This window comes from Mobula hypostoma, chromosome 9 (genome assembly GCF_963921235.1).
Source record: "Mobula hypostoma chromosome 9, sMobHyp1.1, whole genome shotgun sequence".
Classification (NCBI taxonomy): Eukaryota; Metazoa; Chordata; class Chondrichthyes; order Myliobatiformes; family Myliobatidae; genus Mobula; species Mobula hypostoma.
In genome coordinates, this window is record NC_086105.1 from 22,373,634 (window position 1) to 22,394,694 (window position 21,061).

The following is a 21,061-nucleotide window of genomic DNA, read 5'->3' on the forward strand; positions in this document are numbered from 1 at the left end:
TTGAATAGATTAAAAGTTGTGCGAAGAAACAGAAACAATATATATTAAAAATGTGAGATAGTGTTCACAGGTCCATTTCGGAATCGGATGGCAGAAGGGAAGAAGCTGTTCTTGAATCGCTGAGTGTGTACCTTCAGGCTTCTGTACCTCCTACCTGATGGTAACAGTGAGAAAAGGGCATGCCCTGGGTGGTGTCCTTAATAATGAACGCTGCCTTTCTGAGACACCGTTCCCTGAAGATGTCTTGGGTACTTTGTAGGCTAGTACCCAACATGGAGCTGACTAAATTTATACCCTCTGCAGCTTCTTTCGGTCCTGCACCGTAGACCCCCATACCAGACAGTGATGCAGCCTGTCAGAATGCTCTTCACAGTACATCTATAGAAGTCTTTGAGTGTATTTGTTGAAATGCCAAATTTCTTCAACTCCTAATTAAGTATAATTGCTGTCTTGTTTCTTTATAACTGTATCGATATGTTGGGACCGGGTTAGGTCCTCAGAGATCTTGGCACCTAGGAACTTGAAATTGCTCACTCTCTCCACTACTGATCCCTCTATAAGGATTGGTATATGTTCCTTCATCTGACCCTTCCTGAAGTCCACAATCAGCTCTTTCATCTTAGTGACGTTGAGTGCTAGGTTGTTGTTGCGACACCACTCCACTAGTTGGCATATCTCACTCCTGTACGCCCTCTCATTTCCATCTGAGATTCTACCAACAATGGTTGCATCATCAGCAAATTTATAGGTTGTATTTGAGCTATGCCTAGCTACACAGTCATGGGTATAGAGAGAGCAGAGCAGTGGGCTAAGCACACACCCCTGAGGTGCGCCAGTGTTGATCATCAGCCAGGAGGAGATATTATCAATCCGCACAAATTGTGGTCTTCCAGTTAGGAAGTCGAAGATTCAATTGCAGAGAGAGATACCGAGGCCCAGGTTTTGTAACTTCTCAATAGGATTGTGGGAATGATGGTGTTGAATGTTGAGCTATAGTCGATGAACTGCATCTTGACATAGGTGTTTGTATTGTCCAGGTGGTCTAAGACTATGTGAAGAACCATTGAAATTGCATTTACAATTGACCTATTGTGGCGATAGGCAAATTGCAATAGGTCCAGGTTCTTGCTGAGGCAGGAGTTCAGTCTAGTCATGACCAACCTCTCAAAGCATTTAATCACTGTAGATGTGAGTGCTACCGGGTGATAGTCATTAAAGCAGGTCACATCATTCTTCTTGGGCACTAGTATAATTGTTGCCCTTTTGAAGCAAGTGGAAACTTGCGCCCATAGCAGTGAGAGGTTGAAAATGTCCTTGAATATCCCCGCCAGTTGGTTGGCACAAGTTTTCAGAGCCTTACCAGGTACTCTATCGGGACCTTCCACCTTGCGAGAGTTCACCCTCTTTAAACACAGCCTAATATCAGCACCTGAGACAGAGATCACAGGGTCATCAGGTGCAGCAGGGATCTTCACAGTTGTAGTTATATTCTCCCTTTCAAAGTGGACATAAAAAGCATTGAGACCATCTAGTAGTGAAGCATCGCTACCTTTCATGCTATTGGGATTCACTTTGTAGGAAGCCACCTCTTTCAGAATCCTAGGGTGCATACCATCTGTTCCAGGTGACTTATCTACCTTTAGACCTTCCAGTTTTTCACGCACATTCTCCACAGTAATGGCAGCTTCACTCACTTCTAAACTTCCAGCATACTGCTAGTGTGAAGACTGATAGAAAATATTTATTCAGTTGATCCGCCATTACTATCTCTCCAGCAACATTTTCCAGTGATCCGATATCTACTTTCATCTCTTTTATACACTTTATATACCTGAAGAAAGTTTGTAACACTATGTATCTGAAGAAACTTTGCATCATCACAGATCCCCAAATTACCTTGAAGTATTTTCAGTTGCTATTTGCTGATGGGTCTGGATGGCCAGGCAAAGTAAAATGATTCTCAAGCTCACAAGGAATCTATATTATTTATTTCTACTTGCTTGCAGCAGTTTGCCAAATAAATTCATTGACAATGTCAACTGAAAATTACACTACGTCCCCAAGTATTTTTCTTCATATGTATTATAAAAGCATGTCTTCTTAGAAAAAAAAAGGTTAGCCTAGATATATGATTGAATTTTAACTTTGTTCCAGAATGCTTAAAGTAAGTGTGCAAAAAAAAATTACAATTCTGGATGATTAAACATACCTTCTGGTGTCGATGCTGGTTTCTGAGAATTTGTCGAGCTTAATTTGCTTTTTTTGCTGGCATTACTAGTAACTGAAAGGCTTGACTGGAGTTTTCTGTGCATTTTCTGAGAGACTGGAGCAGAAAGCTTTCTGTGGTCCGAAATCCCATGTGTGATCCCATTGTGAATTCCATTTACATTACTCAGGCTTGTGTGGCCATTTCGTAATTTGCCAGTTTCCCCCTCGGTCTGTTCCAGTGCTGTTGTGGATTGAGGTTGAGCTGAAATTGTAAGAAGATGATTCAGTTTAATTTCTCAAACAAAATATATTCTCACATTTTGGAAAAGGGCAATGAATAGTAAAATGTTGAAAACTTGGGATTTCAGTGAACATTGGATTGAACAAAAACAACAAAAACTTTAAACCTAACATATCAGAACAAGAAAGGACCGTTCTACAATACCCGGGGTGGTGTGGGGGGAGAATCAATGTAAAATTACATCCAACCCTATATAGGTAAACATTGCCCAATTAATATTAAAAAAACAATGACATTTGATGCACAATTTCTAAAGCTGGATCATTTTACAGGCAGGGAGTCCCACAAAGCAATGATGAAACCTCAAAAAGAACGATTCAGTTGTAAAGACACTTTTTCAGATGCTCTATGTTTGCATGACGAGGAGTCAAAAAGAATTTTTTCCTTCTACTTTTAAATTCAGGGAAACCATTAGGCAAACTACAATAAAAGCTTTGTTATCTGGCTCTTTGCAAACTGGCATGCTGAGTGACCAGCACGGCTGACTATTTACTGAGCACATGCCTGTGATTTCTAAAGTAGCACACAGACAGCTTTTACTCCGAAAGCTCAACAAATTCAGTAACATCTTTTATGTACACAGCACTTTTTATAATATTACAAGACACTTCATATGTGCACCAACAAAAAATTTAACAAGCTACACAAGGAGTCTGCAAGGCGAATAACTTAATTGAGTTAGGTTCAAAGGAAAATCGCAGCAAAGTGGAGACTGGTAGAGGAGCAAAGGGGAGACGGGTAGAGGAGCCAATGGGAATAGTACATTCTTTGTAAATATCCCCATCACTTCTGGTGATGAGGGGAGATCTCATAGAAACATTCTGAATGTTAGAAAGCCTGAACAGATTAGATATGGCAAAGTTATTTCCCACGGAAGGGGATTCTAGGACAAGAGGGCACAGCTTCAGGACTGAAGGACGTCCTTTTAGAACTGAGATGGGGAGAAATTACTTTAGTCAGAGGGTGGTAAATCTGTGGAATTTGTTGCCACGAGCGGCTATGGAGGCCAAGTCATTGGATGTATTTAAGGCAGAGATAGATAGGTTCTTGATTAGCCAGGGCATCAAAGGGTATGGGGTGAAGGCAGGGGAGTGGGGATGACTGGAAAAATTGAATCAGCCCATGATTGAATGGCGGAGCTGACTCGATGGGCCGAATGGCCTGCCTTTGCTCCAATATCTTATGGTCTTATGAATCCCGCACCCTCAGTACTTTTGATGAACCCTATCAAAAGTTTCATTTCTGTACTCTCCAAGTTCTGATCAAAACAGGTTTCATTTTCTCAGATCATGGTCTCCACCCTCACGAAAAAACCATTGTGCCACAGTGAAGGAACTATGAGTGAACACCGCATTCAACCAGACACCTTCTTCTCAGTGATTCGCTGCCTATCCTGTAACTCAATGCCAAAGCCATAAGTACTATGCGCTCTGCTCTCAAGGTGTCCCACTCCATCTGCATTGGGCTGACCCTTGTGAGGAGCTACATGATTAGCAATGTGGCTGAGGAGCAAAATCTCAGGCACCCTGCAATCTTTGAAACAGCATCCTCAGATGTTGGTACTTATGTGATCCTGCTTCAGGCTGTGTGAGAGATCCCCATTAGTCTTGATGTGGACCTTGCCTTCATTAGCGCTACCAGACCACAGCTGATAGCTATCTGAGCTTACCCAAATCAGCCTTGTCCCTTCCTGTTGCTGGTTTCATCATCTTCCAAAACCAGAGCCCAGGAGGTGCTTTGAGAAGAGTTTTCTCCACTATAGCCGCATTTATCCCACACAGCGCTGCTTTCAATTTCACCCCTTAAAATCAAATATTCTTTGATTTCAAAAAAAATACATGCCCAGAGTCAGTTACCAATTGAGTATCCCAGTACCAGTCCTTTATCCTATAAAATGTTCTCAGTCAAAAGAAAATCTGCAGACACTAGAAATCCAAGCAAGATCTTCAAAATGCTATAGGAATTTCCTCCAAACTAAAGGTGTAGCTATGGGCACCCGTATGGGTCCTAGCTATGCCTGCCTTTTTGTTGGGTTTGTGGAACAATCTATGTTCCGTGCCTTTTCTGGTATCTGTCCCCCACTTTTCCTTCGCTATATCGATGACTGCATTGGCGCTGCTTCCTGCACGCATGCAGAACTCGTTGACTTTATTAACTTTGCCTCCAACTTTCACCCTGCCCTCAAGTTTACCTGGTCTATTTCCGACACCTCCCTCCCCTTTCTAGATCTTTCTGTCTCTGTCTCTGGAGACAGCTTATCCACTGATACTGACTCTCACAGCTATCTGGACTATTCCTCTTCTCAACCTGTCTCTTGCAAAAACGCCATCCCCTTCTCGCAATTCCTCCGTCTCCGCCGCATCTGCTCTCAGGATGAGGCTTTTCATTCTAGGACGAGGGAGATGTCTTCATTTTTTAAAGAAAGGGGCTTCCCTTCCTCCACTATCAACTCTGCTCTTAAACGCATCTCCTCCATTTCACGTACATCTGCTCTCACTCCATCCTCCCACCACCCCACTAGGAATAGGGTTCCCCTGGTCCTCACCTACCACCCCACCAGCCTCCGGGTCCAACATATTATTCTCCGTAACTTCCGCCACCTCCAACGGGATCCCACCACTAAGCACATCTTTCCCTCCCCCCCCCCTGCATTCCGCAGGGATCGCTCCCTACACAACTCCCTTGTACATTCGTCCCCCCCATCCCTCCCCACTGATCTCCCTCCTGGCACTTATCCGTGTAAGCGGAACAAGTGCTACACATGCCCTTACACTTCCTCCCTTACCACCATTCAGGGCCCCAAACAGTCCTTCCAGGTGAGGCATCACTTCACCTGTGAGTCGACTGGGGTGATATACTGCGTCCGGTGCTCCCGATGTGGCCTTTTATATATTGGTGAGACCCGACGCAGACTGGGAGACCGCTTTGCTGAACATCTACGCTCTGTCCGCCAGAGAAAGCAGGATCTCCCAGTGGCCACACATTTTAATTCCACATCCCATTCCCATTCTGACATGTCTATCCACGGCCTCCTCTACTGTAAAGATGAAGCCACACTCAGGTTGGAGGAACAACACCTTATATTCTGTCTGGGTAGCCTCCAACCTGATGGCATGAACATTGACTTCTCTAACTTCCGCTAGGCCCCACCTCCCCCTCGTACCCCAGCTGTTACTCATTTTTATGCACACATTCTTTCTCTCACTCTCCTTTTTCTCCCTCTGTCCCTCTGAATATACCTCTTGCCCATCCTCTGGGTCACCCCCTCCCCCGTCTTTCTCCCTAGGCCTCCTGTCCCATGATCCTCTCGTATCCCCTTTTGCCTATCACCTGTCCAGCTCTCGGCTCTATCCCTCCCCCTCCTGTCTTCTCCTATCATTTTGCATCTCCCCCTCCCCCTCCAGCTTTCAAATCCCTTACTCACTCTTCCTTCAGTTAGTCCTGACGAAGGGTCTCGGCCTGAAACGTCGACTGCGCCTCTTCCTATAGATGCTGCTTGGCCTGCTGCGTTCACCAGCAACTTTGATGTATGTTGGTTGAAGAAACACAAGGTGATAGGTGAAATTGGGGGGTGGGAAGAGGGGTGAAGTATAGAGCTGGGAAGTTGACTGGTGAAAGAGAGACAGGGCTGGATGAGGGGGAATCTGATAGGAGAAAACAGAAGGCCATGGAAGAAAGAAAAAGTAGGTGGAGCATCAGAGGGAGATGATGGGCAGGTAATGAGATAAGGTGAGAGGGAAAAGGGAATAGGGAATGGTGAAGGAGATTGAGGGGTCAATACAGGAAATTCAAGAAATCGATGTTCATGCCATCAGGTTGGAGGCTACCCAGATGGAATTCAAGGTGTTGCACCTCCAACTTCAGTGTGGCCTCGTCACGACAGTAGAGGAGGCCATGGATTGGCATGTCAGATGGGAATGGGAAGTGGAATTAAAATGGGTGGCCACTGGGAGATCTCTCATTACCTGGTGGATGGAGCATAAGTGCTCGGCAAAGTAGTCTCCTAAGCTACATCGGGACTCACTGATATATAGGAGGAAACACTAGGAGCACCGGATATAGCAGATGACCCCAAAAGACAAAGTGTCACCTCAGCTGGAAGGACTGTTTTAGGTAGCGAGGGAGGTGGTGTAGGGGCAGGTGTAGCATTTGTTTACACTGCTTACAAGGATAAGTGCCAGGAGGGAGATCAGTGCAGAGGGACAAATGGACAAGGAAGTCACGTAGGAGCAGAAAGTGGGGTGGGGGTGGGAGGGAGGGAAAGATGTGCTTGCCATTGGGATCCCGTTGGAGATGGCAGACATTACAGAGAATTAGGTGCTGGATGCAGAGGCCGGTGGGGTGGTAGGACAAGAGGAACCCTATCCCCGGTGGGAGGATGGATGAGGGCAGATTTGCACAAAATGGAAGAGATGTGGTTGACGGTGGCATTAATGGTGGAGGAAGGGAAGCCACTTTCTTTGAAGGAGAACATCTCCTTCGTTCTGGAATAAAAAGCCTCATCCGGAAAGCAGATGTGGCAGAGACGCAGGAATTGAGAAAAGGGGATGGCATTTTTACAGGAAACAGGGTGGGAAAAGGTATAGTCCAGATAGCTGTGAGAGTCAGTGGGTTTATAATGGATATCAGTAGATAAGCTGTCTCCAGAGATTGAGACAGAGAGATTGAGAAAGGGGAAGGAGGCGTTGGAAATGGACCAGGTAAATTTGAGGGCAGGGTGGAAGTTGGAGGCAAAGTTGTTGAAGTGCATTTTTTGGATCTGTGAATCACTTTAGTTTTTCTGCAAGCAACTGAAAGTCACAACCACCCATTCCCACCTTTCTTGGGATGTTGTCACTTTAATAGCATCCTGCTCTCATGTACTTTATCGTTCAACCACAAACAATTAAGCCATCATTCTTGCATTTTCGACTGCAAGTTTTCACACTACTTGTTCCAAGTGCCTGTCCTGCAGTGTTTTCCATGATATCCACACAGCCATACCCTCTCCTGGTGATGACCTACAGGGAACTACAACGTTTGTACTTCTGGTCCAAGTGAGGCACGGAACTGCTAACACTCTCACATCCCTCTACTGCACCAAATGAAAATGTAAAGATAGCAAATCTGATAGAAATGTTTTGGATCCCAAATTCCACCAAGCGTTGAACCTAAACAAGGTATTGTTCTTAAATGTTTTAAGCCAGCCCCTACCCAACACCTTCAGTTTCTGGGTGCATTCTGCCATATTTATTCAGCCCAACATCCATATTACTTTGGGCCAAAATACACCTTGCTTATTCAACCATCTATAATCCTTCTCTAGCTTGTTAAAATTATATTTTCCATTAGCAGGATTTCTCCAAGATTGAACCTATAGAGTTTTTTTTGTTTGAACGGTTACTGAGAAGTCTTGAAAGATCATTACTAATGCCTCCATAATTTCTTCAGCCACCCCTTTCAAAAAATCTGAAGTGCACACCATTTCTTTCAGCCATGAGTTAGTGATACCTACAACATCATACTTGCTAATCTGTAACCGTGCTACAAGTACATCAACCTTATTCCATAAACTATGCGCACTCAAATACAACACCTCTAATCCTGCATTCACCTTTTTCAATTTTGTCTGCTTAATGATGTAATGTCTGCTGGACAAGCAATCTAGCAATTTACACAGGTAGAGATAGGTGCTTTGCACTGAACTGATAATCTGTGTTACATGTGAACTCTCATATTTTGTTTTCAAAGGAAAATGGCAAGTACCAAAATCGCTTTTGGTACATTGGCCATTATTAATCAAAGTATTGAGTATAAGAGCTGGAATGTTATGATGAGGTTGTATAAGGCATTGGTGAGGCCGAATCTGGAGTATTGTGTTCAGTTTTGGTCACCAAATTACAGGAAGGATATAAATAAGGTTGAGAGAGCGCAGAGAAGGTTTACAAGGATGTTGCCGGGACTTGAGAAACTCAGTTACAGAGAAAGGTTGAATAGGTTAGGACTTTATTCCCTGGAGCGTAGAAGAATGAGGGGAGATTTGATAGAGGTATATAAAATTATGATGGGTATAGATAGAGTGAATGCAAGCAGGCTTTTTCCACTGAGGCAAGGGGAGAAAAAAACCAGAAGACATGGGTTAAGGGTGAGGGGGGGCGGAGTTTAAAGGGAACATTAGGGGGGGCTTCTTCACACAGAGAGTGGTGGAAGTATGGAATGAGCTGCCAGATGAGGTGGTAAATGCGGGTTCTTTTTTAACATTTAAGAATAAATTGGACAGATACATGGATAGGAGGTGTATGGAGGGATATGGTCCGTGTGCAGGTCAGTGGGACTAGGCAGAAAATGGTTCGGCATGGCTAAGAAGGGCCAAAAGGCCTGTTTCTCTGCTGTAGTTTCTATGGTTTCTATGGTTTATCAAAGGAAATAATGTGGAGAAGAAATCGTGCAACCTGGACATATGAAAATAATAAAGAAAATGTAAAGAAAACCTATAATTGGCATTTCTGGTGGAATTATTAAAATTTGTTTTCTAAGTAGCGATTGCAAACTCTGATCTTTAACTCTACAGCGCTATCTTTGTAAACATTCAATTTCATGCACATAACAATTTGGCATCTAGTTAAAAATGAAAGGATACTTACTCCAGTTAAACACAAGTTTCAAAGTTGAATGCAAACTTTACTGCTGCAGTTGTAGTCACATCTTACGGATATGGCTGCACTAAGGCCAATGGAATCAAAAGCGTTGAACTGACAACTGATACTTGCTTGCATTAAACCCTATATGACAAGCTTAACCAACATACCACACTGCCGGTGAACATAACTCTGACAAGGTATCAATAGGCCTCAGCGAAATATAGTTTGGATATTTCCAACCACTTCCATACATCTTTGTCGTTCATTCGCTATGCTCCATATCATGAGATGTAGGTGACTATAGTCCTGCATGACTATGATGGCTTTTGACAAATTTTTCCACGGAAGTGGTTTGCCATTGCCTTCTTCTGGGCAATGTCTTTACAAGACAGGTAATCCTAGCCATTATCAATACTCTTCAGAGATTGTCTGCCTGGGGTCAGTGGTCACATAACCAGGACTTGTGATGTGCACCAGCTGCTCATTCCATCATCCACCACCTGCTCCTGTGGCTTCACATGACCCTGATTCAGGACTAAGCAGGTGACAGGTGCTACACCTTGTCCAAGTGTGACTTGCAGGCCAGCGGAGGGAAGGAACGCCTTACACCTCCTCTGGTAGGGACATACCTCAACCCCGTCACCCAGACCTATATGCTACATTGCTTAATGTTACTACAATACAAAGCCATCAACCAAGATATTAATTCCAGTATTCTCTACCTTCAGATTATTTAACCATTTTCTTTTGCAGTCCCCCAGGATTCACAAGGACTTGCATCCACTCCAGCTTTGTGGGTTCCGAAGTAACTGAGCAGTTTGAAGTGAGAAAGCAGACAAGGTAGGCAATTGAATAGTTTGCAAGGTGGTGTATTCCTTACATGTTAATACAGGGCACCTGTATTCTCAAATGCATGGAGTCAAGACTCTCAGTATCATCCCAAATGCTTTGAGTGGTTCTGATATTCCTTGATGTACAGGATCTACAATTTCCACTTCATCTGGAAGTTTACCTTTTGAATTCAATCCTGCACCAAGCTTCATTTTCATCAAGTTCCTGCTTTAACCAATTTTCATAGGTGGTTTGACTACTTGTTACAATGCCATCAGAATTCTTACCCTTATCTTTAAATTCCCACATGGTCTTCCAAAACCATATCTCATATGACTTCCTAATTCACAGCCATCATCTGCCAGCTTATGACTTCTGTGTATCTTTCCACCCCACCACTGGTGATGGACACATATATCACTATCCCTCAACTCTGTAAAACTGCCTTCACTAGTACTTTCCCACTCAAGTTCCTCAAAACCCAACTTCAGTACTTTGAAATCCTCCAAAATTCAAAAGGACAGGCTGGTTGACATAGGCTGTAGGGTCAGCATCTACACCCAACCTTAAACATCCACTTCTTCCCTCATTACTGCACCATGTTCTATTCATAAACTGCACAAGGAAATGTCACACTTGTGTGCTCTACCATCTAGAAAGATCAGGGCAATAAATAAATTGGATGCCACCAACCGCAAAGTCCGTTCTAGGCTATACCCTTTTCAGAATTGAATATCCATCACCACTGGATCCAAGTCCATGAAACTCCCAGTCTAGCATCACTGTAGGTAGTCTATCACTGCTAGGATTGAAGCAGCTCCTGGAAGCCCACCACAACCTCAGTTCCATATGACATCACCAGCAACCTCCACATTTTTGCTGATGACAAAAACACTTAATTAACATTCAATATTCATTTAAAGGATGTTATACTTGAAAATTGTTGCAATATCAACAAAATCTGGGTGTTTAAGGATTACAAACATGAGAATATCTGCAGATAATGGAAATCGAAAGCAAAACACTAAATGCTGGAGGAACTCAGCGGGCCAGGCAGCATCTATGGAAGAGAGTAACAGTCGACATTTCAAGCCGAGACCCTTCGTCAGGCCTGGAAAAGGAGAGAATTCAGAGTAAGAAGGTAGGCAGGGGGGAAAGGAAGAAGGTGGCAGGTGATAGGTAAAACTGGGAGAGGGAGAGGAGGCAAATAAGATGTGTGTTAAGTTTATGTAATGTGCTCAGGACCAAATTTTATGGGTTGTTTTATTTACCTACATTGGCAAAGAATATACGTAATTCTTCACATAGTTTTCTTCATTATGTAATCATGAAAGAATGCAAATTAAAATATCGCGCATAGTGCTCTTTACGAGAACAACCTGTGAACAACCTGTCCCTCATTTGCTTCTTCTCCCAAATAAAAGTTTTAAGTAGGAAACAGCTGAACAGCACAAGGTCACCATCCAGAAAACCAAAATGTTTCTAGACCATTCAATTCTTCTTCTAATCCCAAGTCATTCTGGACAAAGATAGCAAAAACCTGGCAAACTTCCACTATTAAACCACTATATGAACTAACACTGCAAAATTGTCATTTCAGAAACAAAACAAATCAAGCATTTCCGTAACATTAGGTAGTTCTGCACAATGATTAACAAGACTTGTTATTCTTCCTGGCACAGAGCTAAAACTAATCCCATTAAGCTAAGTTTAGGAAAAAAAAATCATAAAGTAGTCTTTAAATAACAAAACAGTTCAGTAAATTTTCTAATTCTTTATTTTCTTATAATGGATTTATTTCAAACATTACACACCACTCTTATGTCAGGTTCACATGAGAAAAGAAAAGCATAAATTATACAAATCATATTTGAAACAAAAGACACAGCTACTACCATACAAATTTACTAAAGGTGACAAGACTTACTCATCCTGTATCTTGCACCAAATACATTAGAAAATGACACTTATTACTGTATAACATGATGCTACAATGAAGGGCACATCAATATTTTTTGAAGAGCAGATCTAATCAATACAGAACAACTTTAGAAACAAGTTTCCTCTGAAAGAGGAAGAGTTTATGTACAAGAGATTGGATGAAATAGCATGCTGACTGAAAGCAATAGTTTTTTTCTATAAGCTATTCTTCTTGCAGTTCAAAAGAACAGAAACCTGCCAAGTGTTTAGACATGCTGTACCGAGGAAGTTAAGGAGGTTACAGATGTCTAACTTCCGCTTTTGAGAATCTGGTCACAAAAGGATATTCCCAGCTGTACCTCTGCCTTCTATTGAGACAGCTGGCCATGTGCTTTTCTCAAGTTAATCGGTTTATCATGCCACCACTGTATATGTAACTGGACCATGGCAGCTCTATATTTCTAATTTCTTTCCCCTCCAGACATAGACCTATCCCTGCCAAGCAGAAGACAGTGCCAAACACCATCATGAATACTGGCAGTTGTTGGATACATGGGTACATCTGGATTTTTAAGTGATCATTCTTACAGGAACAAAATGCGTCTAAGAAGTCACTATTTTTTTTTGCAATTGCCCAGACACAGAAGAAACAAATCCCCTACCACAGTAGATGCCACCATGCATTATTTAAAAAAAATCCATGTAGTAATAATAATAATAATAATATGTTGTCCTACTATGTTCTTGCTGACCAGCCCAAGTTTCTCCCAGAATTAGTGCTGATACTAAAAACAGAGGAAAACAAACTACACGGCAAGGTGATTCTTCTCCATCTTCATTTTGCATTGAAGAATTAAACGAGGCTCAAATGAATTCAAATTAAGTTAGGTCATCGAATGAAACAAGGTAGGCCATTCATCAGGTCTCTATAAACTGCCCTGCATTTAAAAATTAATTGCTGCCATGGATGTTCTCAATACAGATGGCAAAAAAAATAAAATCAACTGATATGGACTAGATTAATGTGGGACAAGGCTTGTTGAAGTTTGCCCAATTTAATGTGACCAACTTAACTTTACCTGACAAAACGTAAAACCCGAAAGAAGAATTTGGTTGGGATTTAAGTCACATTTTTTGAATCACTAAAAGATTCTTCAAAAGAGATGCAATTTAAAGGAATTGCATTAGTCCTTCATTCTTTCTGGTGTAATTTTGAATTAGCAAAACGCTATCCAGAGAAGTTACAGGACAGCAATGCACCCCTAGCTACAAGTACCACTGAGTCAGATTCATGGAACAATGCAGCAAAGATACAGGCCCTTCAGCCCAACGAGACCATGCTGCCCACACAGACAGTCCTGCACTTGGGCCACATTGCTTCCAATGAACTATGCACCTGTATTCCTAGATCTCTCTGTTCTATTACACTTAGTGCCTTACACTTATCTGTATTGAACAAAACCTTAGGAGTTCTCCTTCCAAAATTTATTTCCATTAAAATGTAGCTGATCCATCAGTACTTCAGGACATGCAGCATCCAAACTAATGCTCTACCATCATCAGTTTTCATCAGGATCGTTTTGTTCTTGAATAGATCCCAAGTCAGATCACCTTTGTAGTGACCATGGGGAAAACATCTCTGCAAAGGATTGTAATGAAGGCAAACAGCTCATCCATATCACTGCTAAAACTTAGAAATTACTCAACACTTTAGAAAAGACTTCAAAGAATGCAAAATTCACAAGTGTCATATTTAGGCAGTTTCTACATCAGCTCAGAACATAGGAAAAATGAAATATTATTAGCTGATAAGCACACTCATTGACAAAGTTCAGAGTTGACCAGCTAAGGCCATGACGACACCTCCTTGGAAAAATAGATCTAAAGTAGTTTTCCTTTAGAAAACCATATTTAGAAAATGGTTTGTGGCTATATTAAAAGATATATTATACTCCCTTTAAACTACCTGCACCTTTACCAAGCTTCAAATGGCTGTTGCAAACTGAACTCCAACTTTCAAACGTAGAATGTCCTGTACAAAGGAAAGTATAGCTTGATTAAAGTTTTCAATTGGTTTCATAATAAAGTCAGTTCTGGCATTTATTTATAGAAATGCAAAGTACATCTTTTTCTGATAGAACTTCTCGAATGACAAGGGAACACTCGGATTGCAAAAACATAGGTAATGTCTTATTTGGTAGCCCTTTGCTCTTTCAACAAAGTGTTGAAAGATATTTTGCCACAGACAAGTTTCATGTACTTATGACATTAAACAGAAGTCGTAGTACCGTAAAATCCTATGACATCTAGTTGATACAATAGCATAAATATCCTGAGCTAAAAAGGCTAAAAAGTCTATTAATTAAACTATTCCCTCCCACTGTGCTGACATTTAGAATTGTAGATGGTCACCATACAAAACCGCTTGCCACAGAACAACCTTCTAATTCCTTCCCATTTTAAAATTATGGCTTTTGTTGTGTGAAATTAGTCTTACCCATTCCATGCATTCTTTGATGAAAAATGCTGGCACCAAAGCTTCAAATAGATTAATTTTACAGGTTAAATACAACTTCTCGGCCCATGTTTTAGCATGTGCTTGTTTTTATGATGAAAAGTCAGAGAAGTAATGACTTACAAATGTTTTCCATTCACCGTACTGCCCTTTGCTGAGATTTGGGCACTCTGTTTAAACCATCTCCAAGCCTAAATTCCACTGCTCCGGCAGAACAGGCAGACTTTGTCTTCAGGAAAATTAAATCTCAAAAATCACAAACAGATGTGGAAAAATCAACTGTCCACCGCTACACAGAATGCAAACAAAATATTGCTCAATTTAGTTTACGGTTACTCATCAAGATCCTGCTGCATTAGACAATTAGACATAATTATCTTGATTTTACTAAGAAGCCAATTAATATTGCGAACTTTCTCTAAACACTTGTCAGACCAATGACAGGAAGCTTGAGGAGATCCCATCACCAAATGGTACGAGATAAATACAAACATACAGTTATCCAAAATTGGTCTAAGTTTTGCATTTTTAAGAATGCCAAGTGGAACAGTCAAAATGGAAAATGTGAGCCTTCAGTGGAGACCAGAACTATATATAATCAGAGGCATTTACAAGTTCTCCCATGAGATTCTGCAAAAAAAAATTAATGCTCCAAAACATTCAACTGTGCTAATGAGATAGCACTACTTTTAACTCCTGTTTTGCTTGGCACATGAACTTGCTAATAGCTAACAGTTGTGAACTCAGTCAGCTCCATCATAGGCACTAGCCTCTGTAGCATGTAGGACATCTTCAAGGAGTGACGCCTCAAAGAGGTACCATCCGTTTTTAAGGACCCCCCCCCCCCCCAATTACTCTGGACATGCACTGTTCTCATTGCTACCATCAGGAAGCAGATACAGGAGGCTGAAGGCACACAGTAATACACACTTACCGTAATTGAGTTTTTATTAAGTATTGCTGCTACAAAAACAACATATTTCATGACCTATCCCAGTAATATTAAACCTGATTCTGATTTACCTGTTTTTTTTTTAAATCTGATGCAACAAACAAGAACAGCTTTTATTGTCCGTTTCTAATTGCCCTTAAGACAGCAGTGAACTAACTGCCTTCTTAATTGCTGCACTTTTCTAATGAAGATACTGTCACTGTGCTATACTGGTACTGTGCTCCAGTATTTAGAGCCAGCAATGCAGGAACAACCATTTCCAATTCAGGATCACTTGTGATCTGGAGTGAAACCTGCAGGCAAGTAAGATCTACCTTCAACAGCTCATATACCGTCTGGGTAGTCTCCAGCCCCTTGGTAAGAACATTGAATTCTCCAACTTCCGTAATCCCCCTCCCTCCCTTCCCCTATCTCAGTTTCACTCTGCCCCCTCCCCCAGCTGCCTACTACCTCCCTCATGGTTCAACCTCCTTCTACTACCCATTGTGCTTTCCCTATTCCTTGTTCACCTTTCCTGCCTATCCCCTCCCTGCTTCCCCTCCCCCACCACTTTATCTTTCCCCTTACTGGTTTTTCACCTGGAACCTACCAGCCTTCTCTTTCCCACCCTCCCCCCACCTTCTTTATAGGGCCTCTGCCCCTTCCCTCTTCAGTCCTGACGAAGGGTTCCAGCCCAAAACATTGACTGATTGTTTCCACGGATGCTGCCCGACCTGCTGAGTTCCTCCAGCGGTGTTGTGAGTGTTGCCAAGATCTACCTTTAGACCATTTGGGAGATAATGTCAGAGTAACCTGAGCACATAACAATAATGCAATAATGTGTAAATAGTATAAAATCATCACGCACTGGTAGTGGAGGGAATGAATATTTAGGATCCAATCAAGCATACTACTTTGATTCTATAAATCATTCAGGCATTTGGAAGCATTCCATCACACTCTTGCCTTCTGCCTTATAGATGGTGGAAGAACTTGGGGAAGTCAGGAGGCAAGCTACTTGCCAGTATCCGACCTGCTCTTGGAACCATATTACTTACTTAGCTGGTCTGGCTGAATTTCTGATCGATATTGGTGGAAGAATAGCAATGCCAAATAATCTTAATCAAATTCAGATGCTTATACTCTCCTTGGCATTGGAAACAAATTGTGACACAGTTATTACTTGCCTTTTCTCAGCCATGCCCAAAGTTGCTTAGGCCTTGATACAAGCAGGCACGTGCTTCTTCATTCGTGGAGTTGTGACTGAAATTATACATGGTGTGATGAGGGAACATCATCAGCTCTAACTCTTTGAAGGAAGGAATTTGGAAGCACTACACTCTAAAAGGCACACGGGTGAAGTAGTATATTTACAGCCCATCAAAACATTCTTCATAACAAGTGATTACCAATTGGACTAAAGTGAACAATTGCCTCCAGACCATACTGATCTTTTCAGATTTAAATAGTGTAACTTGTGGAGTGGTGCCAGGAAATACAGGACAATAATTGTTGCTACAAGATCAAAAACTTGTACTGAGGGGGAAAACTACAGACTGATCTGTAGGTGAAACTTGATATCTTCCAAATGAACTGAACAAGCTATAATAACACTGCAGAATGTAAATTGGGGTCCTTCTGTCACTGCCTACATAGAAAAAATATGAAAAAGATCTTGCTACACAGACAAAATGCTGGAGGAACTCAGCAGACCAGGCAGCATCTATGGAAAAGAGTATAAGTCGACATTTCGGGCCAAGACCCTTCATCAGGACTGGAGAAAAAAAAGTTGAGGAGTCAGAGTTAGAAGGCGGTTGGGGGCGGGGGGGGGAGAAAATAGAGGAAGAAACACTTGTTTTCAACAGGAAAATCTTGCTGTTCATTACCCTTCTGAGACTTCTGGCTCTCGCTTATAGTGACTTATAAAACTATTCAGTCCCCACAATTATATTCACATTTTACTCTCTCATTTTCTAAATTTACAATATACCCTGTACTGAAATCAGAGTTTTGAACTAATCTACAAAGCATTGTGCATAGTGTAAAATAAAAAAAATTCCAAAATCTGTCAACAATTTACTAAAAATTATAAACCAAAATTGTGAGGCTGAAAAAGTATTCATGGCCTTTGTAATTATGACACTAATTATCCTCAGGTACAATATGCTGTATTACAATAACAAATTGGGCGAGTTGGCAATGTAAAAAAATTAGAAGATCACCTGTTTTCAATTAATTCACAAGAAGAAATACCCCCTCTCTCTGCAGGGTCCAACAGCATGGTAGACCTTCAACAGAACAAACCAATAGATTCAAGACAAGGCAGAGAGATGATAATAGACAAGTACAAATCTGTGGAAGGGTACAAGACTGTCTCAAAGGCAGTGAACATACCTCAGAGCTCAGTGCAGTAAATCATGAAAAAGTGGAAAAACCATGGCCACACTGCCTAGGTCAGGCCACCCTTTTAAACTTAGTCACCAGAGAAGAAAAGCATTTGTAAGAGAGGCTACTGTGATACCAACAGTCACAGAGTGGCCTACAAAAGTCGGTGGCTGCAACTGAAGATGAAGTTCATGGCTCCACAATCTCTAAATAGTGCTTATGCAAGAGTGGCAAGAAAGAAGCCGTGACTAAAAAAAAGCATATCCTTGCCCATAAAGACTTCGCAAAGTGTCACTTAGATCATGTAAAGATGTAGAAGAAGGTCTTGTGGTCGGATGAGACTAATGTGGAACATTTTGGCCTCAATGCTAAGTGGTACGTATGGCGTAAATCTTATTCTGTGCATCAGCCTGGTAACATTATTGTAAACGTAAAGTATGGTGGAGGTAGCATCATGCCATGGGGATGCTTCTCAGCATCAGGGACTAGAAATCTGGTCAGGATTGATGGGAAGATGAATACTGCTACATAAGTACAGAGAGATCCTGGATAAAAAACTGCTGGTCTCCGCCAGAATGCTTAAACTACAGAGGAAATTCGCCTTTCAGTAGAACAACGACCCAAAGTACATTGCCAGAGCACCATGGAGTGGCTTCAAGTGAAGAAAATTGATGTCCTTGAGTGACCCAGTCAGAGTCTTGACCGTAAACCGATTGAACATCTTTGGTATGACCTCAATATTGCTGTCCACCACCGCTCCTCAATTAAGCTGGGACAGCTTAAGCAAATTTGCAAGGAGGAATGGGCAAATCTTGCTCCATCACATTGTGCAAAGCCAATAGAGACATATCGAAAAAGAATAGTGGCTGTAATATCTGCGAGAGGTTCTTCAACTAAGTACTGATCAAAGGGGGATGAACCCATTTGAACTGCAGACATTTTAGTTTTTGAATTTTTATTTTTCATGCTTTACGATTTTCCCTGTTATTTTGGGCTCTGCTGTGGGCGGGGGGGGGGGTGGGGAAGGAGTATGCAATTCACAAATAAAAATGATCAGATAAATTGATCAAAATCCCTGACTCCAATACTCATTTATGTGAACAACGTGTTGGGAGCAGAATACTTTTACAAGGCACTATATACTTCTCACCAAACAGCAAATACCAGTGATTCTTTTTAAATGCTTTTTAATAAATGCTATGAAGTCAGAAGTTATCTGCAGAGCTCTGAGACAGACTGAAGTTTCTTTTCAATGCAATAACTGGAATTGAAAACAAGGAATTATCATTTAACCGAACTCTAAAATTTAGCCAACAAGCGGTATAGAAAGCTTATTGTGCTACTGGAACAGATGGCAAGCTATTAAGCTAGATTTGTAAGTAGTGGTGACTGACAGCATGACAAGCCACTACCAAAGTGATTGATGCTGGGGTGGTGATACATACAAATCTTTGCAGTCAGAACGCAGTGGAGACAAATCAACAATACTGAACATCGTGCCATCATCCCAGTTTTTTCAAACATCATGGAAGTGTGCAAAAATAAAACAATTTCAGTATGGAATAAGAGGAAATGCAAGTGTGGCATTGCAAATAAGATTTTGCATGTCAAAAAACATCTGATTCATTAAGCAAAGCAAAGTCAAGAAAAACTTCTGGAACATGTGGCTCAAACATGAACACTCATTTTATTCTATATACTTTATCATAAACACCCATGACCTGAAAACTTCTAGTTAAAAGCCAGCCCTCTGCCTGGACATTCATAATTACATGTTAGGGACTCCCATGCAAGCATATACATACATAGGTTTGAACAGGAATTCAAATGTATTCTTATTCATTATTATTGTTTCTTCTTTTTGCATTTGCACAGTTTGCTGTCTTCTGTACACTGGTTGAAAGTTCTTGTTTGGTGGTCATTCTTTATTCTGTTATAGTTACTATTTTATAGATTTGTTAAGTATGCACGTGAAGTATTGGGTGGAATTAGCCATACAATAACTCAATTAAAATCTATTTGTTTTTAAGTATTAGAAATCTTTACATCAACATTTCATATGTTGCAATGACTAAATAACTGTAACATCGACAAGTACAAATGGGGAGCTGGCCTGTGCAACAAGGGGTCCCAGCCCGAAACGTCGACTGTACCTCTTTCTGTAGATGCTGCCTGGCCTGCTGCGTTCACCAGCATTAATACTCTCTCTCCACTGCTCTGAGGGAGATGGTCTACGGCAGAGGTTCCCAATTTGAGGTCCAAGGACCCCTTGGTTAATGTTAAGGGTCCTTAGCATTTAAACAAAAAGTTGGGAACTCCTTGTCTAAACAAGGCCAGGCTTTGCAGAAATAGTTAGGTAACACTTCCCTACAAGAAAATGGTATATAAAAGTTTGAAAATCAAATGGAATTAAAATCAGCTGGAATAGTTCTGAGGCTGACTTTTGTCAACGTAAAGTAATGAAAGGATGAAAGGCCAACCAGCCATACCTCAACGAAAGGCAGAACAAGCTCAAGATGCTAACTAGTTTAGTGCTGTTCCTGTGATATGACTTTCTTAAAATCCCCTTTCAGATTTTAGTAACAGACACAAGAAGTAGCTTGATTTTGAGTTCTTATTGGCAGGATGAAGCAGTGCTTTGCCTGCCAAAGAAACCCATGAGGAGAATGACTATTAAATTTTATGTACCAAAAAAGTGAACTTAATCACTTTACTCCAGCCAAAACCATTAACAGGGGTTAAACTCCTGCAGGTCTTTAAATCCTGCAGCAAAGTGAAACAATTCCTAAATCAGGGAAGTTTGCAACACTTGCAATAGATACAAATGCTAATTAAACTGACCCTCAAAGAACCTTACAAGCTACTGCCGTATCAGTATCAGTGACATCAGCAGTGCGTCACTCTCATCCTGTCTCACTTCCGGCAGGATTTCCATCCTTGTGGAAACTCTAGAGTTTTGAAGCATCGCACCCAATAATTTTTTTTAAAATAAACTCCAATGCACGCAGCTGTGATTATAATTTGCTTCTTTCTCAACGTAAGCATTGTCTGTCATTATTGTAATCCTCTTGCTCTAAATCAGTATGAGGCAGGTACAACCAGAGGTTTGAGAATTTGAAGTACGCTGCGAGTAAAAGGCTGTTAGTAATCTAAAGCCATTCTCTTTCAGGTGAGAGTATTCATTCAATTCTATTGAAAGTTCTCTCTGTGTCCTCAGCAATTAACACCAACAAAACAATCGTTTTTCCCTTGGCTGCCTTGGAAACAATTTTAATGTACTAATTTGCTAAAATTATTTAACTCCGAATTATAAATGCAATAAATTTGCTTTACATTTTAATACTAAATTG

General features: G+C 41.3%; 1 protein-coding gene across 2 annotated transcripts in view; it reads right to left on the bottom strand.

The window, feature by feature from the left end:
• mdfic (MyoD family inhibitor domain containing) overlaps positions 1-21,061 on the bottom strand; it is a 52,642-nt gene that overhangs the window by 15,873 nt on the left and 15,708 nt on the right. For both annotated transcript variants that reach the window (XM_063059630.1, XM_063059629.1), the window contains exon 4: positions 2,210-2,470. In XM_063059630.1, the coding sequence (XP_062915700.1) occupies positions 2,210-2,470 (261 nt within the window). The remainder of the gene's footprint in view (positions 1-2,209; positions 2,471-21,061) is intronic.